The following is a 27083-nucleotide window of genomic DNA, read 5'->3' on the forward strand; positions in this document are numbered from 1 at the left end:
TTGCGCCCAATGACATTGGTGGCTTTTCATCTTTCATTTGTACCTCTTCATGTTAACAACTTTTGTATCTTTATTTGTACCTTATTCATTTCACACTTTGTTTGCACCACTTAACTCAGTCAAATTTCAACTAGAGTTGGGCATCATTCTTTGTTGCATTTGCACCTTGCTCATTTGACATTTTGTTTGCACCTCCTTAACTTAGTCAAATTTCAACTAGAGTTGGGTGACATTCTTTGCTTCGTTTGCACTTTGTTCGTTTGACATTTTGTTTGCACCTCCTTAACTTAGTCAAATTTCAACTAGAGTTGGGCAACATTCTTTGCTTCGTGTGCACCTTGTTCATTTGTCATTTTCTTTGCACCACTTTTGTTTTGCCCAAGTCAAGCTTGATAGGGTGGGATTTTTGCCTTCGTTTGCACCTAGACATCATGGCGGGACTTTAAGGTTCATTTGCACCAAAGAACTTGATAAAAATCTCCTTCCCAAATCAATGATTTGGAGTTCCATTTGTACTTAGGTGCCTTATATTTCATTTGTGCCATTTCCACTTCAAACCCTATTTGAACCTACTTTCTTCATTGGTTTCAAACTTGAGTGAGGTGACATTTTGACATCCATTTGTACCAAATTCATTTTACATTTCATTCCTACCTCTTTCAAATCTTGAAACTTCCAAATTCAAGGGCAAAAATTTCAACTTCATTTGCACCAAGTTGATTTCATGTTTCATTCGTACCTTAATACAATATGGATTTTAATGCTATCATTTGTGCAAACTTGAAAGTGTTAAGGAAACATTCATCAAGATCAATTTTAGCAAACTGTTGCCTTAGCAATTTTTTCATCTCAAAAGCCAATTCGGCCTATGCTATGAGATTACATCATCTATCATCCCTGAAAGAAATCATGATGACTCTATTTCTTACTCTGACTTAAACCATTTCAACTTTGGCTTTCTACATTCTTGCAACCCTAAAAGACCCCTTGAATTGTCATCAAGATTTTGAAATATCCTAAGGCAATGGAAACCTTCAATTTGAAGTCCGACTAAGACCATTAGCTACCCAATCAATCAACCGAGCTACTGAAAAAGGGGGCCCCCATTTTTGATGGGGTGATGTGTGAAATGGTCACAACATGCAATTTGTTTTATGTGACTACATCTGAACCAAATATCATTTAGGTGTTTGGTATGGTTGGTATGGTTGCTATATTTCAAGCAACACCCAAGGAAACTCATGTCAAGGTAGTAAAGAGGATTTTTTCGATTCCTAAAAGGAACAATTGATTTTGGTTTATGGTATCCTATGAGTGAGAAGTTCATTTTGACTGCATACACTGATGCAAATTGCGTCAAATGTATAGACATCGAAAGAGTACAAGTGGAGGATCATTCTTTCTTGGTGATATTATTGTGTCATGGTTGAGTAAAATGCAGGAATCGGTGTCCTCGTCTACAACAAAAGTAGAATACATTGTACTAGTTCCCTATTGCACTCATGTGTTATGGATGAAGTAGAATTTGAAGGAGTTGAAATGCAGAATTTGATGAACCTATTTTAATTATTTGTGATAATACAAGTGCAATAAGTATTTCAAAGAATACGATGATGCATTCAAGGGCTAAACATATAGCAATTAAGTATCATTTTCTACGAGAGAAGGTTGCAGACAAGGAAGTGAAGTTGGAGTATGTTGAGACTAAAGAACAAATTGCAGATATCTTTACAAAACCCCTTCCTAGGGAGACTTTTGAGTATCTCCGAAAGAAGTTGGAAGTGGTTTCTCCCTCCACTTGAATCAAGAGGAAGTATAATATGATTGAGAGTGTTGACTCCCTACTGCAAGAAGACTTGGCGGTTTTGTGGAGCATTTCATAATATGGTTGAGCATAAACAAAAGGATCAAAAGGACTGTTGAATTATGGACTTAATGAGCAATTGACCTTTTCCAGTGATGTCAAAGGGGGAGAAACATAACTTAAAATGTTGAAGAATGATAAAATGGAGATAGCTTCAATCATTTCGGGTAGGGGGGATTCCTAATCCTGACACATTGTATTTGTATTGATGTGCCAACATCATTTTGTTGTTTGCCATTAATGACAAGGGGGGAGATTTTTGGATATATATTGTTCCTAAATGCCTTACAAAATCACCAAGAAATTTCCAAAACACAAAGAGGCAAATTTCAAAATCGCAAAAAAACCCTATTCTTACTCAAGAAAGGGAAATAAAAAGGAAGACAAAGGAAAACTTCCTCTCAACCACCTTAACTACACCATTTTCGTCACTTTTGGAAATGAGAAAGTTAAGGGGTCCTAAAAACATAAAATATGATATTTCTAGGTCTTAACTACTTTCTCACCCCCATATCCAACCCCTAGGTACATTTAAAACTCATAAAAACTCTTCAAAGTCACAAATAGAGGATAAAAGTCATAAAAAGTAAAATACAAATAAATTACTCCAAGTCAAAACTTTTACACAACAACGTTGCATCACTACACACAAATTTACACAATTAACAAGAGCACACATTTCAACATTAGATCTCTTTAACTCCATGCGAGTTGAGATATAGGGAAATGTACAAAGCCATTGGTCATAATACTTATCCACTCTACAAAAAGTGTTAGTATCTCATATAATTAACTACATCAATAGCCAAAGCATTAACACATATTTCAAATAACATCTAAAATGTATCTATCATCTAAAAGATTCGTATCATAAAGATACCATATATCCATCACAATTTATTTTATTATCTTTCATCATAGAATATCTACTTAGAATTTCACATAAGTAAAACATTAGAAATCATTATAAGTATCCATCACTCATAACAATACACCAACACCATTAAATAATAGAAAAACCCAATGATATCCATTATCAACAATATAAATATAACATCATCTATGCAAAACAACTGAATAGGCATCCACAAAAAACCAATCATATAAGCAAAACATAACGCAATAGTCTCATCATCCATAGTAATGAAGATAACACGAGCAATGCGGGTGGGGTCTCATAGTATGCAAACACATGATTGGTCCCCACCACACAAAAAAGATCTAGGAATATGGAACATTTATATTATGTATAGGAAATGAATACTTGATCATGGTACAAACAATCAATATAATCAATATTGAGAAATATGTAGAAATGGATAAGATATAGATTAATATAAGAAAAATTGTGTATGTGGAGATACGTTATAATTAGGGAAATGTGCTCAATGTCACATAAGATTGTACTATTTGTTAACATATAATTGCATTAGATATTTTGTCAATATATATATAAAATTAAATAAAAAATGACATGAATATGAAGATTTTAACATTAAATTATTTCATTATTTTCTATTTATTAATCTTTTCTATATAAAAGAAAAAGGTTAAAAAATATGTAGTACCCCTACCGTAATCGATCTCTAACATTGGTTTAATCTTGATTAGTTATCTTAATATAATGATTATAGTCAGATGTTTGATTTACGCATAGCTAATGATGTGGTTTTCACACTAGTTGTATGCAAGTTGTTAGTGTACCTATTTCATGGTATCAATATTGAGCTAACGTTTTCATTAAGTTATTATATATGTATGCATGTATGATCTTTGGTTGCAGGAAATTTCAGGTACAACGCCGCATGAGTGCGAGGTTCGTCTTCGCCTGGATGTACAGGTTTGAGTGTACCTTTTTAATCCTTAGAGTTGGATTAGGTGGTTGTAGGACCCTAGTTGACCTTAGTCGTGCTCAAGTGAGCATCGCCAGTCGTCGTCGGTCATCCCTTTTTGTTTGGGTTTGCGAGTCGTCTGGTTGGTTGACCTTCTCGATTTGCGTGCTTGGTGTGTTTGGTTAAATGATTAATTAGTCTTTAGTAATTTTCTTTATTAAATATATGAGTTTGTGCATTGAAGATTAATGGATTAAATTAATCTGGTTTCCGTTATGCGATTTCCGTTGATATGAATTGCTTATTTTAAATTGGAAGTGAATTCGATTAAATGACTGATCTTGAATAGTTAATGCATTCTATATATGCTGTAGAAAAAGAAAGTTTTATATTTTATCGCCATAGAGTTAATTGTGTTCTGTTGGCTTATTTGAATTGAAAGATTAAACTTCAGTTAATTGAGAAAATCGATTTTGGAATTGAAAAACAAGTTAAATTGTTGTTATAGTTGAAAAGAATTAAATTTTGTGAATTATTTTTAAATAAGAATTTTTATTCCAAAAATAGAAATTTTTTTTGGGTCAACTCTTCCATATAACCCAAATTTGGGGAAAAATGGAGGGATGGACAAATTTGGAGAAGATGTTGGTTGGGAAGAAATTTTGGAGGTTTTGGGAAGGAATGATACTAGATCTGGAGGTGGGGCTCTCCTTCAGCCATTCCAGGATTGCGTATTAAGGTAGGATTCTGAACTGCTTTTCTGGTTGCCAAATCCAATCTTTGATTGCTTTCAGTTTTAATTTGGATTGTGGGTTTAAATCCATGTTTTAGCTGTTTTCTTCAAGAAAATGCATGGCTGTAGCATTATGTTAAAATGGATTATCTTGCCATGTCTGGTTTTCTCTTTGTTTAATAAAATAAATAAATTTGTTGAGGTGTGTTATCCCTCATTGTAGTTGGGCGTTTTGGTTTTTTATTATTTTCGAACTGGGAATTTAGACCGAACTGTGTGTTCAATGAAATTTTAAATGTTTTTGTTCGAATCCGAACTGTATTTAAAAAAAAAAAAATTATATATAAATTTTTATAGCGAGCTGTGCGTTTTTGGCTCGCATCGGGTCTGGGCGTTGTTCGTTGTTAAAAACGTTGGATTGGGGGTTGGAGGGCGGGGAGCGGAGCTCCACCCGCTCCTCCTCCCCTCTCCCCCGCTCGTCCCCCTGTTTTCCCCCCCCTTCGCTGGCGTTTAAGGCTCGGGCCGCGGCACACTGCGGTGGCCGCAGGGCGCCGCGGACCTGCGGGCATCGCAGGGCGCCGCCGCCTGGGCCGTGTTGAGCGGCGCTACGCTAGGGTTAGGGCACGGCCCTTCCCAGCTCGCCTCGCCCTAACTTTTTTAAAAATGCGTTTTTTTGTTAAATGAAAACATAGTTGTTTATCATGGTTTTTTTTATGTATTTTTTTTTTAGCATTCAAAAAAAAAAATGCTTAGGATATTTTATATCATTTAAATGTAAGTGGTTTGTAATGCAAGTTTTAGTTTCTTAATTATGACTTTGGTGGCAATGTCTTGATAAATGTTGATTTGGGTATTAATTAATTTTATAATGGATTTTATAAGTTAATTATTATTCAATTCCATTTTTGTGGCTTACGCACTTGTCTGATTAAGTTCTAAAATTGATAATTTCGTCATCAAATATTAATTGGCTATTCTTTGGACCAATCTTGGACTAATAAGTTTATATCTTACCTTCTAGCTAGTTAGAGCATCTGGCTAATTAAGGTATTATTGTTTAAAACAGAATAGAGAGTAATATGTTATTGGGAGATCATTGTAATACGATGGAATTACTATTGATGATGTTAAATGCTATTGTAGAACATATCATTTGAGTAATTGAAAAGTAGTGAAATATTAACCATTGGGCATTAGAAATTTTAACGATATGCTTTTGGAAATGATTATCTTCTTTTAGACGCTCTTTTTATAATTATATCGGTTGTCTGAATTTTATTATTATGAAATGGTTTAAAAACTCATTATGGCTTATATGTCTGTTCTATGCTTTGAACCTTGACGAGTTAGAAAAACCAAGAACAACTTATCCCCAGTTGAGGTAGATAACTGTAATCTGATTTAGATCTTGTAGAAAACTTGATCGACTTGTAATGATTAAATCAATTTGAGGAAATATTGTCTTTTCTGATTATTGCCTTGCGAGTTTAACTTCTGTATTCGCCTTTAATTATGAAATGGCATGTTTTTGCTTGTTTAGTAGGACCCTGTCGTATGGATTGACTTGGGGTTCCTGTTTCAGTCCTCGATTCCGAGTTGACTGTTGTATTGTGGTGGTGTCGTTTTGGTCATATCCTCGTTGTGTGAGTCGAATGATGATTCATGGTTGACCTTAATTTGTCAGGTCTCTAGTTAGAGTACCGTCAGTAAGTGTTCATCTTTGAGTCGTGTTTGACCAATGGTTGTCCTCTTCTTCTTGAACTCCGTTCGTCTTACCATGTGTATTCCTTGGTTTGAGTACGTCCGAGTATAGTCTAGTGCCGTATGGGAAAGTGGCTTTCGATTGGGGGCCGCGCCCAAAGTGGCTGCTGGGTAACCCGTCGAAAGTGAGTCTAATAAGTGATAACCTAAAAGTAGATTAGAATGTAATCTCTAAATAAGATAATGTGCCTCACACATGAGACGAGTGCTATCATAGACTCGACATGCTGTGAGAAGGCCTGAAATGGCAAACCATCTTCCTTGTCTTCACGAGAGGATGTGTGGGTCCACATGAGGCTTGGATGGGCCAGAAGCTCGGATTAGGTTGCCAGGGTGACCCAGTGTATGGGATCGGGACCTATGAAGACTTGCCATGGTATCCATACCAGGGTGTGTGATGACACTTGTCCCTACATTCGCTAGTGTGTTGTCGTTTTGTCCTGTAGGGAGTGCCTTTGTGAGTCGTCCTTTTTGTCTCTGCCCTTGTGAGTGTCGGTTTCATGTTAGACCTTGGGTGGTGATGGTTTCAGTTTTATGGATGCTCTCATGGACCTCTTGTTTTAGCTTGATTTATGTTCAGCTAGATCCTGTTCTTTTCAGAGATCGTTTATGTATTTATGGACCGATGCGGTCGCTTGTATATTGTTTATGTATTGCCTTGATGGCCGGATTGTAAAGGTGTAACCTCTTGTACTCTTAACCTTACTATTTATCAGAGGGGTCTTGCAGTTGAGCAGACCCGGAGATGTAGCCCTTTAGGGGTGAACTCCGAGATCATTATGGTGTTATGTGATGTATTCTCTTATGTTTCCTTTATTCAGCTTTATCATGTATGTTTAGCTTTTGTTAAAATGGTTAAGTGGATAAATGGAATTAACCTTAAATGCTTATTTGCAGTTCTTCCTTGTATGCCATGTTGATCGAATGCGTAAGTAGTTTAGATGAGAATCATCATAGACGCTTTTATGTAATCATCTCTTTAATGCAATGAGTTGGAATATGAAAGAATGTAACTTAGAGTAATGAATTGTGCTCAGTTGTTGTTAAGGAATTTAAATATGCTTGGAAAGATCTCTTATGTTATGATGAAATCCTAGTGTATTAGAATGTTAGATGTATGGTTTGTAATTTTAAATGGAAAGCTTGAATGAAGATTATGAATGGATCTTAATGATGAATCTTCGCTTGTGATTTATATTTCCCTCTTTTGAAAGGAATTATCCTGATTATGTATTATCTCGTTATTAAGATATCCAGCTTTTGGATTAATTGTGTGAGTTAAGTGAATTGTGAAATTTAAGTAATCTCGTTGGGAAACTCTTTAGGTGTTAGTTGATGTCTTCCGCTATGAATTCTGAATCTTTGATATTTTGTTGCATCTTTTATGTTGTAACTTTAAAAAAAAAAATTGTTGCACTCTATTCTTGTGTTATGGCTTAATCCCTTCGGGGTTTCCTGGCGGGGCATTACAAAATACATACATTTTGATCAAAATTTATAAGACAAATCAAAGATTTGCAGGTAGATGAAGATCACTCACATAAATTAAGTTTTTTTTTTTTCTTCTTCTAAATTTTGTTACTATCGATTGATCTCATAAACTAATTAATACTTTAAACATTTTGCTTGAGCTCAACAATCCAATAAGAATTTGAATCAAGAAGGGTGAATGATTCTTTAAGTTCAAAGGCCTAATAAAAGCTCAAAACCAGTGAACCCAACAACTAAGCACCGGATTCAACTAAGTGACAATACTGGCATAATTTAATTATCACTGTTACATGAAGGACATTCATTGATTATATTGATTATATTGATTATATTTATATGCATACAGATTATTCTCTCTCCAAACTACTAGTCAAGTTTTTCAAAAATAAAATAATAAAATGGTGGCATGGAGCATATCAGACGCAGCAGTTGATCTACAGACAAGTCCTAAAATGGAGGATGTATGCGAGCTTTGAAGGCATATGAAGAGTAGGGCACGCTTCTGGTGTTGAGAAGAGAAGAAAGAACCTTGAAACATGTCGATCTCCTTCTTGTCTTTTGACAGATTATCTTTAGGGTGAGCTTATCTCGATTCTGATTAAATTTAAATTTTGTACAGATCAGAGTGCCCCAACTGAACTTAAGTGAATGTGAGTGTTTTTTTGCAGATGGAAAAACTCGCAATTCATCTCCCTCAACCAACAGTATATAAGAAGTTCTAAGCGTAATCAAGGTGGGTATTACTCTTCTAACGCGTAAAGTTGAGAAATTTATGCGTTTATATCTACATCATCACCTTATTAAAACAGAGTGTCTATGGAATTACACTGTTCATTACGACACAAAACATATGGGAATACAAAATTGTTGAATGTCTGTAAACCAAGATATTAAAATAATAAAATTTAATCTATGGAATACTTCTATATTCCGCAGAGCTCATCATAATCAACACACTCTACATCATGCGGCACAACATCATGTAAATCGAATCCAATTTGATAATGCGAGTCATTCCTAGAGATAGGACTGTACCAAAAACAAAGGACTTGCCATAATTAACTCTTCATCTTCCACAACAAGTACTATGAACTAGGATGATTTTAGTAACAAATATGAAACCAGGAAAGAGTATAAAATTGAATGTTGTCCGTTACACTCTTCCTGTAAATGAGAGGGAAGGCAATGATTTGTAAGATTGCATACAAGATCTTCTGTCTTTGTCGATACCGATCTGTATCTGGTAATAGAGTGATTGAACCTGCTAGTGCTCTGCTTTCTCTATGTCGTTGAAGACCTGGTAACCCAGGTTAGAACTCCAACTAATGTGGTATGAACTCAATATGTTTCAAGCGGCTGGAGGTCTTTTGGCCTTTTCTGCCTCTTTTTTCTGTGCTTTTTGTGTAGAATTGTTGGATGCGTTCCCCACCTAGGAAACACCTCTCGATTAGCCTTTGCCAAATGGGAGACACACAATTAAATATGGCATTCAGTGAGAGTCGAATTGGGCGTAGCTCCTGAAATGCTTATTGCCCAACCAATTTGGAACTAGGTTCAGTAGAGGTGAAGTTTACAAGGCAGATCTAGTTACATTGCTTACTTGTGATCAGCCTTCCTACGCTATACTTTTGGTTCTTGTTAAAATTAGATTCCATACATAGGGTGTGTTATTGACAATCTGCAAATGGTTGATTGGTGGTCCAACATCCTATAATATTTGGTAAACTTTAACAATAAAATAACAGGAGAAACCTGTTGAGCTATTGTTTCCTCAAACTATTGCATCTGAAATAGTGTTATTGGTAATTTGAATAGTACCATAACTTGACCCATGAGCTCTATTTTCAGTCCGGTAACTGCAGTAAACTTCCTTGATTTGCTGTATATACCAATGCTTTTTAATCTTGATGTTCTAAATGTGAGAGATTTGTCATCTTTCCCATCAGTTGCTTGCACCAAATTTGAGGCCAATCAACTTCGCCCTAGAAGTGAGATATCTTTAAAAACATTAAATGGCAAACACAAATATAGATTCTTCTTAACCAAAGAATTCTTTAGAAGTGAATTGGTTCAGATTTGTCACCTTGAACAGATTTCCTTAGATGTTCAATAATAACCCTACACTTCTACGAGGGCTTGGCCCTACCACCTCTAGCTAGGTTTAACCACTACCAATGCAAACCCCCTTATATGTAACTCCTAGCACATATTAACATATAAAACACACAGGTGCAACAGTATAGGTAAGCTCTAGATTAGTTATCGTTCAATATAGAATTCTGCTGCCAAAAATATAGGAGGAGCAAACACTGACACTGATACTACTTTAAGGGCACCTCTGTTCTGACCTTTACAAGGATTGTCTTAATGCGACCTAATAAATCTTGTCACCCTCTTCCATCGCTTTTAAATTTCCTCAAAAACAAAGGTTAGCAGAGGGTTGCTTATACAAAACTCATCTAAGATGTTAATCCTCAGACATTGACAACTTACTTATAAATTCAAATAGAGGAATAGTTTGTCAATAATCAAATGTTTTTATTCATGGACAAGGAAAAAAAGGACGGCAAGTTATCTTTACAAAGTTCAGCCTTTCATGTAGACTAGTAGTAGCTAGTTTGCATCTCATAGAAGCAGTATAACTTTGACAAGAATCACTTTTGTACTAATCTCTATTCTTGAAATTATGTACACAATTTTAAATATTCCCACATGTACACTTGGCTTAGTCCAGTGCAGTATTTTCTAAGGTATATTTGCTTGTCAAAATTTTGGGCAGTTTGGAGGGGCTTGGCCTCATATAACTTTGATGAGAATTACGTTTGTACTAATATCCTTTCTTGAAATTATGTACACAATTGTAAATATTCCCATATGTACACTTGGCTTATCCCAGTGCAGTACTTTTGTAATGTCCCCTATCTGATTAACATAATTAACCTATTTCAATATACTAAAATTGATTGAGAGACTAATCATGAAGCCAGTCATTGATATTCTTCAACTTATTAGTTATTATCAAGTGCTTATTTATTTTCCTTATTAGATGATTAATTTCATTATTCATAGTTCTTAATATAGTTATCAGACCCTGCTACTACTTCAGTTTAAGGGAGAAGGGTCTATCTATGTTACTGAAGCGCTTAGAGACCAAATACGATAGGTTCCCTCAAAGTTTATAGATCCAAGCCCTTACCTATCTTGGGTTTATACCCTCAAGGCTTATGGGTCACTGATCCCCACCCTATCTTGGGACTTAACCTATTGCTTGGATTTAGACTGCCCCTCTTTGAAACATCTCATTCCCATCTTCTTAAATACTGACAGTAATAACATAATTTAGACTATAAGTATACTAATTCTCATGTATTATGAATATATATGAAATTAAGTATGACTGTCATACATATTGCAGTTTATATTAATATTACTACTAAATTCTGCATAACAACATTATCAGGCTTCATATATTAAGCATACATATTAAGGCACATCCCCATGCATACCACCAAGAACACAGATGTTACTGCCTGTAACTTAATAATAGTTCTGATCTGATCTGATCAGATCAATGGTGGTGTCACTGGATGCTTTTGATTCCTTTCCTTTATATCTCTCAATGTGAGTGAGAGGTCACACCTCTTCATCATGTATGCCCTTTGGCAAGAGACAAACCCTTTGAAAGAGTCCAACTCTTCATTATTTCTGCCCTTTGAAAGGGACACAACCTTTCACAATCAGATCTGCACTTCTTATTTAAATAGATCTGCACTTCTCATTCCCCAAATCATCCCCTCTTCAAATGAGTTCTCTCCTCCCTTTTATACCTTATATTTGGGGGAGTCACAACTTATCATTTCATGCCTTTTGACCATTCATTAACTTTAATCAAATCTTAATTATACTTAATTATATTCTTTTATATTTTATTTTTATTTTTATTCTTTTGTATTTTAATTTTATTATTATCATTTATTATTAAATTATATTTCAAAGTGGGGACATTACAATTTTTAATAGCATATAATTCAGATAAACTAATGTATATCTGCTTGTCAAAATTTTGGGCAGTTTGCGTGCGATTGGCCTCATATAACTTTGATGAGACTGTACTGATACTTCGTTGATTAATATACCTGTCACTCCTACTTTTTAATGCCCTATCAATCTACTTATTTTCTCCTAATGCCAAAAACACACAACCAATCAACATGGGCCTCGATACCCTAATTGCCATAGTCATACACCAATCTGATAAAATGCAAAGGCCCAAATGCAAAGCAGGTGTACCTTTAAAGGTATGGGCTCACATTTCCTGACTTGGCGTCTGTATTCTCCCCTCTTTGTCTTGCAGAGGGATGTAAACAGTATTGTTTTTAGAGATATTACTTGCTACATGATAAATATGGATAGTAGGATCATTCTTTTTCAGATATGCTTACACAAGAACTATTATTTTTTCTATCTAGGAGAGATCCATGGTAGATTAAAAATTATAGCAAATAACAATTTCCAATAAAAACAAGGTATTAAAGCTGTGTGGGCTGCTGTTGACGATAGTGATGATGTTCATATTAACAAATTCCATTCTGGCAGTTCAAAAGAACAACGGCCACCTAAAAAAACCTTCAGAATCTCTTCAGATAGAAGTTTAGAACTGATTAGGACTAATGCTCCTTCTGCGTACAATGTGATCAGCTTAATGGAATAGATATAAATGAATTTCTCTTTGCTTAGGTTACTGTTAGTCGCTCAATCTGTTCTTATGCAAGCATCTTAAAAGTTCATTTCATGTGAATTTATTAAACCCGGGCACTCAAATCACCATCATGGTGAAACAAAACAAAATCCTATACATTCTCATCAATCATTTAAAATATGTCATTTAATGCAGATGCAAATGCCTCAATTTTGGCAATAGACCCTTGAAAATTTACAAAAAAATTCCAGGAATCCCAATCAATAGATTCAAATCTGCAACGCTCAAAAAAAGAGGGGACAAAATTTGGCTTTCACAGTGCATGGGACTCTTAATTTTTCAAACATCAAATCTCTAAAAGTCTGCCTTTCTATGCATGAAGACCATCTTAAAAATGTTGCAAATACAATACTGAAGCTATCTTTTGTTTGGATTCTGTGTGTCAATGACTTAAGCCCTGATGAATGTTATCTTAGCTACTAGCACTTTCGGTTGCAATAGCTTTTTGTAGTATCTCTTGTATACTGCTATGGCTGTTCTCTGGTCACAGGCACTTCCCATGCCTAAACAGGGTTTTGAACTATTTAGAAATTATATTATGCAATATTTTTTCTCTTGTATCAAGGAAAAAAAAACTGCTGTGGAGATTTGATTGGATTTTTTCTTAACTAGAGATGGTAATATCTTGTCTAAGACAAAAGGAAATCCTAGTACAATTGATTACATCTTATGTATCAAACAATGAAGACTGAATGTTTGAACTTTTGCAAGTCTCATTTTTCTTCATCTAAATATTCATTAATTAATATTTGTAGTTCTTGTCAAATAATCATAATTTCTTGTTATGAATTTGACTAGAAGCAATTTCAGTTTTTCCAGAACCATTTCATGGTAGATGCCATATCAGAGTAAGAGGTATTTGTACCTCAGCTTCAATATATACCAATGCCATCGGTAGATCTGATCATCAGAAAGTAAGTCTGAGGCTAACTGAAATGCAAGTGTATTCTAATTCAAAGTTTGAATCAGCTTTGTTATCCACTTAGATTTTCAAATTTGAAATTTCTTACGTAAAAACTCAATGTTGACAATATGCTATCAATATGCTATCACAGGATTTCTCCAGTCCTTGTAATGAGCCCTTCATATTGGAAGGAAGGTATGGTCTATATTGTGTAAATTGTTAGTGATGAAGTGATTATGGAATGGACTTCCCTTTCAACTGCTTCTTATGATTGGAGAAAGAACATGCTAATTTCTTCCTCTTATCCAGCTCCATGGATGAAATTTACGATGCACTGGTTCAACGGCTTCTTCCAGCAGCAATTGAGACTCAGTCAGATGCAAAGTGAGTCTTATACAAAAGCTTTGTGAAGTTCTTACATGTGCAACTCTAAATAATAGTCGGTACATCTACCTCTGATTAATTTCAAGCAAGGTTAATGTAAATCCTTTATGATTTTAGTTGTGCTAGTAGAGTTGTTTCCTCTAAGTGGTTGGATCTACTTTTTCTTCGGCACTGTGACATAATAAATACCTGTAAAGACAAAACCTGCAAAAGTAGTACTAAACAAGTTTATATATAACTTTGGCATTGCTGAAACTAGCAACAATACTCTCTGTATATGAATTTTACGCACATGGAGGCTGCCACAAAACTACTAGGAAATAGTGAGAACATTTACTGTATACTAGAACACAGGCACACAATTTTCTTTTGGAGGGCCCAAGCTCCTGAATACTGCATTTCCTCCAAGGTCACTTTCTTTAAAAAAATTAATTTTCCTTCTTATTTTTCTAAAATTGGGTTGAGCTAACAATTGACCTAATCATGATTTGCGTATTTAGTCCCTGCAAATCTTCCTTGACAAGTAAAGAGCATCATGCTAACCATATATTTTTGTTAAAACATGTGTGGACAAGAGTAATGTTGTTAATCATATATTGTTTGGCATAATCTGGTACTGAGACAGTTGTGGTCTAACTGACACACCTCTCAGTTCACCAATCTGTATGTAGCTTGATGGTGGTCAGCAAAGGGAGTTATCCTACATTATCATACTCTCCCTATAGCATAGTCGTTGGATTACACTACCTAATAACAATAAAGTTGCAGTTATCTATTGAAAAGGGAGGGATTAGTGTTCACTAGTCTAAACATGCAAACTAGGAATCATTTCCAATCCCTACAATTCACTTGGAGAACAATTAACTAGGCCCAACTTTAGTCCCTTAAGAGAGCTGGGTGCTGTTGGTTAATTGTTCTTTTTTTGATTTGATATAATTGGATATGATGAAGACAAGAAATGATGCAAGAACTAGGTAAAGTGTTAGGAAATTGACAAGAAATTAGCATAAACAGAAAGATACAGAACTGGAATGCAAAGTATAAACTTAAATTTGGAAATGAGATGTAGAAAGGAAACTGCCACTGAAATCTGAGCCTGAAAGTGCCAGTCAAGAGAGCTAGGAGCCTTAGACCTGAAGGTGTCTTTGTTAGCTGAAAACTGTGGATTTTGGACTAGGGTGCCCTGTAGATCATTCTCCTGAAATTTTGGCAGAAAAGTGTCAGTCAATGAAGCTACGCTCCTTAGACCAGGAGTTTTTGCCTGTTCAAAATCTGAAACAATCTTCTGTTCTTTGTAACTCTGCAACTTTCGGCCATCGGATTTGGAACCTGTACACAAAAGAGAGGGGAAAAGTGTTGTGTTGTCTAGGGGCTTGCCTAAGTCAAACCCTGGGTATGAATTAACCTCCAATACAACTATGATGATTAGAAAAGAGAGCTTACCCTTGGTAGGGCAGAGGCTGAAAAACTTATGGAAATATTGAATTGAAATGATATTACCTTAAGCTTGATAATGGTGGTGATGCAATGCTCTTTATATAAGACCCTCAAGGGTTGATGCAATAACATGACATGACAAGACATGCAAGGATCAATCATGAAAACATGCATGCAAGATGTAGCATGCTGCTCCATAATGCTCAGATTTGAAGACATTTGCTCAGTAATGCTTGCTCAACTCAGTGATTCTTAGGTTGCGTAGGATTGAAAATGAATTAGGAATGATGCCTTTATACAGGGATGACAAGGTATTTCCTATTTTAGGCTGACTTCATATCAAAATATTGGGATCAGATAGCAAATGCTGGGAATCGACAGTCCAACACATTTGAATTTGGGCCTGTTTCAGGGGGACTATGGTGCTAGGCACTATAATCCACCCAAAAAAGGGTGAAATAAAGGTAAAGACAGAGTAGAAGGTCCCAAGACATAAGATTGGGTCACCTCATGAGCATATGATGACAATTTGGTTGTGACAAGGCCAAAAATAGGTTTGAAATGAGCTATGAGAGGGCACACTAAAGCAAGGGCCCAAAAAGGAGTGTAAAATTGTAAAGGTTTACAATTTATGACACTACATCTATACATCTCTATTTATGGAAATTTGGGTATGTTATTCTATTCTAGTACTTTGTATTCTTTATTGGTATAACATTTTTGGTGTTGTTTTTTGTACAAGGTCAGGTTGGATAGAAAAAATAATTGACAATAATCATTGACAAAGCATCAAGATGGGGTTCTAATTGAGGTTGAATGGGTCAATTAGTTGAAGAACCAAAATAAACAATTCGAGAAAGAAAAACATCAATTAATGCAAGGCTCTGCACTTCTTTGGGATCTCTTAGTCTACGAGCATGTACAAGATGAGTCTTGGCAGATCTTGGTGTCTCAGGATGCTGTTTGAGATAGCATGGCCTTCAAGCAAAACAATCATTGAGGACTAATGTTTTGAGACTATTGGTCAAATACTACATTATTCATCAAGATCTTCATGCGCAAGAAGAATAAGAAATTGAAAAACAAAGAATTATGTAAAGGTACGAAAAGGAAAAGTATTATCTTAAAGAAAATAAATATGAATATCAACATTGAAAACAAACTATTGTTCTTGAGCCCAAATGGTAGTGGAAGAAGACACTATTAGTGGTAAGGGTAAGAAAAAGATCTAAAAAAGATTGATTTGTTTTGTGGAGCAAAGAGTGCAAAGACAAGTTTGTGGGAGGTAATAAAAAATTCATCCCTAGAAGATCAAGGGGAATTATGAAGGTGAGGGAGGGGAGGTAGTGAATAACTTGCCATAGAGGATTAAGAACTTTGAAGTCTACGCAAAAGTTGAAATTGGAGGGGAATGGGGCAATCTCAGTAGGAAAGTTCACCATGTTGGAGTAAATAGGTTAATCACCAAGTAATTAATTAATCATCAATTAATTACTTAGGTCCCTGTTGTGACGTTTTCACACATCGCCCCATTGCAAATGGGGACCCCTGCTTTTTTGCTTTCTAGGGTTTGTTTTTAGTTTTTTTAGGGTTTTGTCAGTTAGCCTTTGCATTTTGAGGGTCGCCTAGGGGATCACCTGGATAGCAGGTTCTGCTTGAGTTAGGTCAAGTTGGTGAGTGATGAAGTCTGAGAGTCCTGATCCTGAAATTTGGCTAAGTCTGAAAGTCCTGATCTTGAAATTTGGCTAAGTCTGGAATGTCCTGATCCTGAAATTTGACTAAGTCTGGAAACTGAAAAACCTCCAAAAATTAGATTTTGCAATATAACTCCTGGAGGTCTGAAACCACTCTCAAACATCCTGAAAGTATATATGGAATATAACTTAAAGTATAAGTGAGAAGTCTCACTTATACTTAAATGTTATATTCCATAAAAATTATCCTGATAGAGAGTTCAAAAAGTCAAATTTCGCTCCTGTCCTTCACTGAGGATCCAGAGTGAATTTCGCTCCTGGCCCTTTCAGGAGGTCCAAGGCGAATCGCTCCTGTCCCTCACCAAGGGTCCAGGGCGAAAAGGCTTATTTGAGTCATTCCTGACCTTGTTTGGTCAAATTGAAACATCAAAGGCATGGAGGAGGATGAAATGAACGTGATAGAGCATCCAGATTTAATTGAAGACAATGAAATGATGGAGTTTTGGCCTAGAAGGCAAAGTTCGCCCCTGTCCCTCATTGAAAGTCCAGAGCGATTTTCTAAAAGTGCAAATTTCTTGCAAAGACAAGGCAAGTTTTGAGATTGAAATGAATGGAAGAAGGCATGTTTAGCCCGTTGAAGATAATTTGGAAGGCTAACAAAGGATGGATAAGCTTGAAATTGCAAAATCGCTCCTGTCCCTCTCCAAGGGACCAGGGCGAAAAACCTAATACCCACCCTTTCTCTCCAAGTTTGGACAAATCTAAGCCAAGGTGCAAGTTTGAAATGATGTTTAAAATGCCTTGAGGTGGAATTGAGATGCAAGATTTACAAATTTTGATGATAATAAGGAAAATCGCTCCTGTCCCTCTCCAAGTGTCCAGGGCGAAATTTCCAAATGTGCCCATTTACCTTACATTTCAAGATGATATTTTTGCTTCCAAGACTCAAGAGGTAGTGAAGTGTGATGTTCTACGCCTAGAAGGTAATTTGAAGATTGAAGTGATCAAGAATTTGCACAAAGGACTCAAAGTCGCTCCTATCCTTCACTGGAGGACCAGGGCGAAAATCTTTGGAGAATCAATTTTGCCTTGCAAAAACGAGTTAAGCATGCATAGAATGAATGAAAGGGATCATTGCTTACCCCACAACGAGAGTTGGCAATTTAAAGATGAAGGATTGAGGACAAAAGTGAAAAGGTACTCCTGTCCCTCTCCAAGGGTTCAGGGTGAAAATGTCCTAATGCACCTTCCTCCTAGAGATCAAGTGAAATCAAACTCAAAGCTCCAATTAAAATGCCATTTAGATGCCTAGATGAAGTTTTGGCAATTAAAAATGAAGAATGCAAGAGCAAAATTGCAAGTTCGCTCCTGTCCCTCTCCAAGGGTCCAGGGCGAAGTTAGTGGTGTTCTTCATTTTTTACCATATTTTAAACATTAATATCCTCCAAATCGCATTAGATGCCAAAATTGCTAAATTCAAAATATTTGAAAAAATTAATTAAATTGGCATTTAATAAAAGGCGCATTGGTATTTAATAAATTTTGAGCCTTAAAAAATCGAATTTTTATTATAAAGGCATTTAAAATTAATTTTTGTGAAATCAAAATTAAAAATGGAGTGCTTGAGGGCTTATTTTTATTTATTTTATCAAGTCAGCCTCTCCTTTTTGCAATTTTATTTATTTTTAACCTCTTTTTGCCAAGTTGGCCTAGGGGGAACAAGGTGGTGAGCGCTCTATATATATTGGAGGTGTGTTTTTTCATTATCCAAATCATTCATCCTTTCCTAAGTGCGAAATTGGAGAGCAATTTGAGGAGAGAAATCCAGAGGAGCGAAGCGAATTTCTACTAAGTGTGGAGAAGCTAGTGGAGGGCGAAATTCATCTTGAAGGCTATTGGAGAGGCGAATTTCTTGCTAGATTGGAGGATAATTTCCAGATTTTTTTTTGAAGGTATTTGAAGGCGGATTTCCAGATTTTGGAGAAGCTAGTGGAAGGTGAAATTCTTTTGAAGCTAGAGGAGGCGTACTTCATCCAAGGGATGGTTATAAATCTTGCCCAACAAAATCTGGTCTTCTTCCTTCATTTTTCAAGGTTTTGTAGTTAAGCACTCAAAAGGGAAGGTATGAAGAATTACTTTTTTGAAGTTCTTATTCAAGACTTATTGTGATCCCATTGCAATTTTGTAAAGTCTAAGTCTTGAAGATCCAAATTCCATTCATAATTAATTTGAAAATGTATAGTTCTTGATTTATCATGACTTTTTTCAAATTAATATCTTAAGTTTTACCTTTGAAAGGTCTTAAATTTCATGCTTTGAGGTTTGATGCTCAAAAGACTAACTTTAATATTTTGTGTAGGCATCAAATGGAGATCTCGGAGTTGGAAGATCAAGCAAGGATAAGGGCGACCTCCTCCAGTCTAGCATCAACAAGGACGACCTTCTTCGATCCGGCATCATCAGGATAAGGGCAACCTCTTCCAATCCAGCATTCCAAGGCGAGGTACATCATCATCCTGCAAATCAAGGACACAAGAAGTCAGAGCAAAGGGTTCGTTGAAGAAGCAGATAGTTTCAAAAGAGTTAATTAAAGCTAGCTTCTCAGCAACATCAAATTGGCATCAACCAAGTGTCAAATGAGGTGGCATCCCAGTCATCACTCCTCCAGTTGGATTGATCCACCTCAGCATGTCCAGATTCAATGTACCTAACTCATGCGTGATGGCACAAACTTCGATGTACCTACCCCGACTATTCATTGGTGGAATTTTCCAGAGAGGACATGTGTCCAAGCAATACAATTATTTCATTGGTCAACATTAAATTTTTTGTAATAAACCCTAATTAGGGTTTTCATTATTGAATCTTGGCCATTGATGTCGAATTGATCTAAGCCATCGAATTGTATTGAGGGCACTATATAAGCCCTGGCATTTCATTTGTAAAGAGAAATAGAATAGAGTTAGTGAATAGAGAGTAGTTAGAAGGTGATTAGAATAGCAATTAGAGTAGAGTAGAGAGAGAAGGCAAAGATTGTTGCCAAGATGTTGTTGTAAGAGACTTGTAACTTCATTGAAGAAATGGTGAAATTTATGGGTCGATTCGACAATTTGCATGGTCTCTATACTTCTCATATTTGATTTCGTGTTATTAGATGAGTGGAAGAAATGTGCTTGATTGATGGTGAAATTCGTATATCCATACTACTAGCAGTTTGTTGATTGCAGACTTGCCTTGTGTAGTCAACTGGAATCATTTAGCTTAAGCTTAACTTCAATTGTCGCTTCTTCATTGATATGCATCAGCCTGATGGTGTCTATGCCTGCAGTGATAATTTGAACATCATAAAGCTTTCTTTCGAAGATCGCACTAACCTTGTGGAGATGTTCCTGGGATGTTAAAACAAGACTTAGTTAGAATTTCATCAAAGATCATTCATTGCTCTTACATTCTTAGTGTTAGGATTAGATCCTTTTCTCGCCCTCGTCTTTTTTCCTTTTTTAAAAAATCTAAGGCAGTAAAATCCTGTGTTCCAGCAATATTCAAAGCAAATCAGAAGTTCAGTCATCAAGTGTAAGTCCCCTTGTGATTCCAGCAAATCACATCATACCACAGAGAGCTTATCCACACGTAGAGATCCTACAACAAAGAACCTTGAATCACCCTGATTGATCCTTTTCGCGATATCTTCAGCATTCAGAGGCTTTACTCAAGAGAGGATAAGGTACCCTTTAGGTATTTTATTCTGTGTTTGATAGTGTACAAAATACACGTCAACAGTCCCCTATTACTTTATTACACTTAAGATAAAATTGGCAATGCTTTTTTAGATTTAGATTGATCTAATTATAGGTCATGTTGTCTCAATTCATAAGAGGACACTTGTAGTGATCTAACTTAATGTTCACCTAGGGTTTTATCTTTATGCTTTTATAAGCATTCATTGTAATCATTGTATTTATCTAGGTGAGTCCAATCCAAATCAATATAGGTTAATCTTAATATGACATGCTTTATTGGACCAATCTCTCTCTCAAGGTTGCATAGCACACAATCATGGCTTTTTCTCTTCAGATGTGATAGGCGTTTTGGTTTTGAGTGATTTTTGGGAGCTTTGGGGTTCACTCTCAACTCCAACATATACTAGATCACCAAATTTGTGACTTGTTGGACCTCACCATGTAAAATTTTGTTCAAATGCACTCAGATTTGTCCCTGTGGAGTAAGCCTAAATTGCTCATTTTGAGAGCTCACAATTTTGCACCCATGGATTGTCATGAAAAATCCTCTTGGGGAAGTGTTAGGCACCTTTCAGAGATGCCATATACCTATTTGCAACCTCCCATGATCAGATTTGATGTGTTTGTGAAGTCTCCTTTGGAGGTCCAGAGGTTAAGGTTGCTGTTTGCACATATTGCATTTTTCCAAGTAAGCTCTCTTTGAGGCATTGTATATTTGTGCTAGTTGATCGTCATGACAAATTGATTGTTTCCCATGATTTTTTGCTATTTTTTGAAGCCCCATGAATCCGTTTGACAAGTTTTCAAAGTTGATTCCGTTTGCAAAAAGTTCAGTTTTGCAAATTGGACTGTGTCAAACAACAATTTGTGCCCTCACATATGAATTTTTATCTCACGCCCTATTGACCTGCACATCAAAGCGGTTGTATGCCGTGGTTCCCTACATAATTATCTACCCTTGGCCCGGTTTATGACTCTCTAACTCATCATTTGATTAGTCTTCAAGACCTATTCTAAATGAACCTTTTCAGGGTTTCACAGTCAACATTTCCAGGTTTTCAGAGAGGGTAAGTTGGGGGATCAAAATCTCACACATATGGTCAAATCAAGTTAAACCCTCTTGCACACTCATTCATGGTAACTATATGTGCTAGTATGCCAAGTGGCAGCTCCTAAGACAAAGGTCTGATATTTTTTCAAATTAGGTTTTGAGTGGCTCTCGGGTTGATTTAACAAGTGCAGTTTCAGACAAGCTTGAGTAGGCGATTTCGAGGATTAATATCTTTTGCCTCGAAAATCATTTTGAAAATCCGTCAGATGTTTTGGATTCCTCGTATTGCATTCTGCCAGGATGCTAGGCTTCAGGCCTTGATCAGGTGTTTTGATTAGTTTTTAAAGCTAGTTTTGGAGGCTACTCGGGTTGTTTAGACCAAAATTCATAGTTGCAAAATGACAAATTTAATGACTGCTCAGTCAGTTTCTCGGATTCAAAACATCTCTAGTCAGTGTTCTAGGGCATTTGCAAACATCAATTGTTTAGAAACAATTTTTTTTTTAGCCGGGCCCACCTGGGGCTCGACTAAACGATGTGACCCTTGAAGGCAAATTGATGCTTATGTGTATTATTGATTCAAATAATGTGTTTAGCCACATTAAATCAAAGAGCAGGTAAAGTTATCAAGGGAATTCAAAAGGTGATAACCATTCGCTAAAATGCCAACGACCTAGCTGAGTGTTCTACTCTAATGGATTAAATAAGTCCTTGAGCATTCAAGTATATATTGTTTAAATCTTTTGATTTAAATTGATACAATATACAAATTTATTAATAGAAATGAGATTTCTCAAATCATTTATTTGATTTAGGAGGGTGACCCATTAAATCATTTTCCACGATGGAGTTCAATGCGCTTAAATCATTTTTAACAATGGTTTAAATTTTGATATTCATTCTTGCCCTTTGGTAGTTGTTGGTGGGCCCATGGAGAATATTGAATATTAATAAAAGAAGAATATTTTTTTTAAAAGGGGGTCTCGTGGAAATGCAACAAAATGAGGACTCCACCGAAGTTTTCTAGATCTCCACCCCCGTAGCACATTTAAATGAGGGCGTAAAATGGTGCGGAGTGGCGGGAAGGGAGGAGACTTGGTCTCCCTTTCCATCCCGCACGGTAGTTGGGATGCTCTTCTCGCTACCTCGCGTGCGCGTGCTTTCTAAGGCAAGGGGAAATGGTCCGTGGGAAAAGAAGAACACGAGGATGCAAGTAGGAATGTTTGCCGCCACCCCGCAAAGCAGATCAGAGCGCATAAAGTCATTGTGCGGGGTAAAGAAAAATGGCACAGGGCAATTAAAATGAAGGCAGGGTCAAGGTAAAGTGTAGCACAAGATGAAGAAAATCTAGGGCACAGTGGATGTGAAGGCCCATTTTAGGGTTTGCAGCCTTGCTTATGGTGTGCTTATGGTGTTCAGTGATGACCACGTCTCGTAGAAGCATGAAGGCTCTTGTCCATTTATCCGGTAACCTCCAATGGTGCCTTGAGAAAGGAGAAGGAAGATGTGAAGGAAGCATGCATGTTCGTATAATGTGTTATGCAGTACGTGGGCATCAAAACAATATAGGCAAAGTTGGGATGCCCATCTCCCAAGTAATAAAGGGCTCGAACCACAGGTTAGGATGTTTCTTTCGCTGTTGTTTCGTTTGGATTCGATGTGTCGTATCGGATATGCACTGTCTAAACTCGTGAGGAAGGCATGAAACCAAATTCAAAGCAGCTCTTTGCAAGTGACTTGAGATCGTTTTGACTTGAGACACTTCTGCATTTGTTATGGTTGTGCGGCAGTAGTATGGGCAAATCCAAAAGTTGTACAAGTATTCAATGCGGCGGTTCTAAATTGGGTAGTTGTGTCCTAGTGGTGGCTAGGCTTCTTATTGTGACTGAAGGAAGGCGTGTTTTCTAGCAAATTTTCTCAACCATATGGCCTGTGCGGGGATTGCCTACCTTTATTGTGGTTTTATGGGTACATTTTTGGTGCCTAAATTATAAGCAAAATGTGGAGGCATAGTTAAGGCACGTGATCAGTTTTCAAAAGATGCCTCCATGAGATGGATCTCATGGAGTGCCATGATTTACAGAGTCTACACAATGAAAAGGCCATAGAAACTTGCACTCAAATGCATCTACAGGTGAAAATGCACATCCAACGCCTTCTCAATGTCCAACTTTGGAGCATGAAATGGATCTCCAGCAAGCAGTATGGGAAATTTTGTCAGAAGGATGTTGTCGCAGCTACCCAGACACAAAGATGTAGTGTGAACCGATGGAATAGTGTGGCTATTCGAATAATAATGGAAGAGTTGCATTAGTCTTGAGGATTGAAGGTCCGACTAAAGGATGCATTTTAGGCATTAATGCAAGGTGCTGCAATGGAGAATACATCAATGAAGGTTTGAACTGTGCAGTTCACCCCTCTTTGACATTGATTGAAATTACCATATGTGGTGGTGTCTAATACCATGAAGTGTGAAGCAGTATGCCAAATTGAAAATCAAGGGCCAACTGATAATTATGAACTTGCAAGAGAAAAATACAAGCCTGGGGAATAATACTTGTGTAAGATGTTACAATAAAGGATAGAATAATGACTTTAGGGCAACAGTGCCAAGATAATAGTAAGGAAGAGGTAAATGACATTTTCTGGCAAGAAGACAGTTATGAGTAAAGTCAGAACTATAGTGGAAATGCAAATATTTTTGCCAGAAGAAAGTGAATTCACCATATTGTCTATGCGTATGCATCTTTTACTCAAAAAAATAAAGTAAAAAATAAAATGGTGAAGTATTTGTATAAGATGCTATGTGAATGGAGGAAGGTAGAATATATCAATGAAGATTGTGGTGAAAACTCGAATGCAGTAAGTTCTCAAACGAGGAAAAAACAAAGTATTATCACTCATCAACTGGAAATATTTTTCTTTGAAGTCAAGGTTAGGTAAATCGACATTGTACAGCCATTAAACCGAGGGATAAATCAAAGGTTGTATACGACAAGGAGAATCACATATACATAATGTATGCTGCAAGTAATTGCAAATATAGTGGGATATGAAATTATTTCCATGATTGCATCAACTGATAAGGAAATGACAGGGCAGCTGCAGCCAAGAAAGGGGAAATTTTTAGGATTCATAGTAAACGTCAGAGTTTTTCCAGCCAAAGGGGGTAATTTTCATTTTTTAAATCTGTCGTGGAAAAGTGTGTTATTGACAGGGTAGGACAACAACTAAAAATAGAAAGTTTTGGACAATGGGAAGATTTTGAATGTGACAAGTGATTGCAAAGAGTTTTTCTAGATTTCTCAAGTGTCACATCCAGATTCAGAGTGCAGATTGAAGGCCATTTTGGAGGGGAAAGTGCAGATTTGAAATTGAAGACAACAGGGATGAGGACACGTGTCGTTTTTTGATGCATTCTAGGGTTTTATTAGGTCTTCCCTTCTGTCTATTTATTTCTTTTTCTCCTCATTTTGAAGAGTTCCAGTTCTGATTTCTGCTAAGGTAGACAGAGACATTGTAAAAAGATTGTAAGGTGTTCTTGGTTAGGTTCAAATATATGGAAGCTAGTCCTAGTTGTGAAGTTTTTCTGTGTCTTGAAATGTGCTTATTGATTTTATCTTATCAGATGATTGTCTCTAGCTGGGAAAGTAAACCTCTTTGAATGAAATAATCAAGTATTATTATCATTATTCAAGCACACTTGCTGCTTTGAGTTGTGTTTTTTTATTGCTTTCTATTCAAGGGATAGAGTAAATGCTTTCATGGATGCAATGGGATTTTTGAGTTTTCAAATGGATTACTAAGTATGATTGTTTGATATGGTTTCAGTGGTCTTGTTATTACAAGTTAATAGCATCTAAAAGATCTTCAAGACATGTTTGAATGTAACAACACATGTAGTTTTTCATGTGACTCTTCTGCCCTCTCTTTGGCATTGGTCAATGCTTTGCATGTTCTGATTCAGTTGGTCCCAAATCTTCTCAAAATCATTTCATTTATGTTTTAGGAGCAGGGTTAGTTTAGTTTTGGTTCTCAACACTTTGAAGAGCAAATGGGATTATGCTCAACTTTAGTGAAGTATAAAACACCCATTATCATGCATCTGAGAACTATCCACCTTTAAATAGGTCTGTTGTTTGGTTTATATAAGTTTGTCATTTTCAAACCTGCAATAGGATCACCCTCATGAGTCTTGTGGAGCTCGAAGAGTAGAAGGCTTGCATAGCCTTGTTCAGTTATGTTTTCTTGTCTTTAGTCTGTAGATAGTGTTGATTTCATGTCCTAGATTACCAATCCCATAGTTTGGTGTTATGTATCTCCTTAGGATTGAAGGTAGCAAGAAAAATTGCTAACATGACTTTCGATTGAAATCTAAGAGATTTGGCCTTGAGGGAAAAATAGGCTAATCTTGGAGTGAAATTGGCATCACCGTTGGATCTAGAATGGTCATAAACCTTATGAATGTCTATCAAATTGTCAAAATTAGAGACATTGCAAAAAAAGAAAAAAAATTGGTAGCTAGGCATGTCAAATAGAAATCTGTACAATCATATTGATACTATGCTACCATTAATGCTCCTAGTACGACTTGTAGTATAGGGCTTTTACAAAAAATTCTGGTTTCTAAATTTATTTTTCTATAATTATATAAAAAAAAATTCTTTTTTAAAGAAAATTTAAAAATCAAAATTGCAAAATAAAAAAAAGGACAAAGAAATAAAAATAAAAAGGGCACTTTTAAGGCACCACACAGGGGTTTGTACCTTGTGTAGGCTTGCATCATCCATGCGTATAGTGGTCCCATCCATGCCAACATCCACATGTAACATTCCTTGTGTACTTGGCATATTCCAGTGCTAAACTTAGCAAGGGAATATTTCACTAAGATAAATAACATATTCTAGCCATTCAGTACTTAAGGGAGAATATTCCATGGGTCCAAAGAATATATTGGCATGGAGGGGAATATACTAGTAGTAGAGCATATTCTAGCATTAACATCATGCTGATATTAGTTGTGCGACCAGCCCATGCCCCCCTCCTAGCCCCCATTTAGCTCTAAGGGAGCAATATTTTTCTCTTGATCATAACTTGTGCATATGGTGTCGAAATTGAACAAACAAGATATCATCAAAAAGTTGGTTTTTAGCATTTCTTATGGTTAAGGACTCATTTTAGATTTTGTTGCTGGTACAAGTTATTCACAATCCAAGTCACATCATGAGTTCACAACTTTTCACAAGTATCTTCGATTTTCGTGATTCTTGTGTTATTGGAAAGGTAAATTAGAGCTCTTTAGTTCTATCCATGCACATTTTCTAGAATCTTTCCCAATTACGTTTTATTCATTTCTTTAATGATTTCACATTCTGGTCACTTACTTCGATGTCTTGGCACCTGGAAAGGATTTTCTTTCATAAGATAACTTCA

At 36.2% G+C, this 27083-nt stretch overlaps 1 protein-coding gene across 3 annotated transcripts in view; it reads left to right on the top strand.

The window, feature by feature from the left end:
* The first annotated feature begins 8009 nt into the window (after positions 1-8009).
* The window catches only part of LOC131038548 (putative uridine kinase C227.14), a 115990-nt gene continuing 96916 nt past the window's right edge, over positions 8010-27083 (top strand). The window contains exons 1-5 of one of the 3 annotated variants that reach the window (XM_057971016.2): positions 8010-8258; positions 8350-8414; positions 13251-13354; positions 13496-13539; positions 13654-13728. In XM_057971016.2, the coding sequence (XP_057826999.1) occupies positions 8218-8258; positions 8350-8414; positions 13251-13354; positions 13496-13539; positions 13654-13728 (329 nt within the window). In that variant the 5' untranslated portion in view covers positions 8010-8217. The remainder of the gene's footprint in view (positions 8259-8349; positions 8415-13250; positions 13355-13495; positions 13540-13653; positions 13729-27083) is intronic. The other 2 variants (XM_057971015.2, XM_057971014.2) reach the window with 2 other exon arrangements.

Source organism: Cryptomeria japonica, chromosome 10 (genome assembly GCF_030272615.1).
Source record: "Cryptomeria japonica chromosome 10, Sugi_1.0, whole genome shotgun sequence".
Lineage (NCBI taxonomy): Eukaryota > Viridiplantae > Streptophyta > Pinopsida > Cupressales > Cupressaceae > Cryptomeria > Cryptomeria japonica.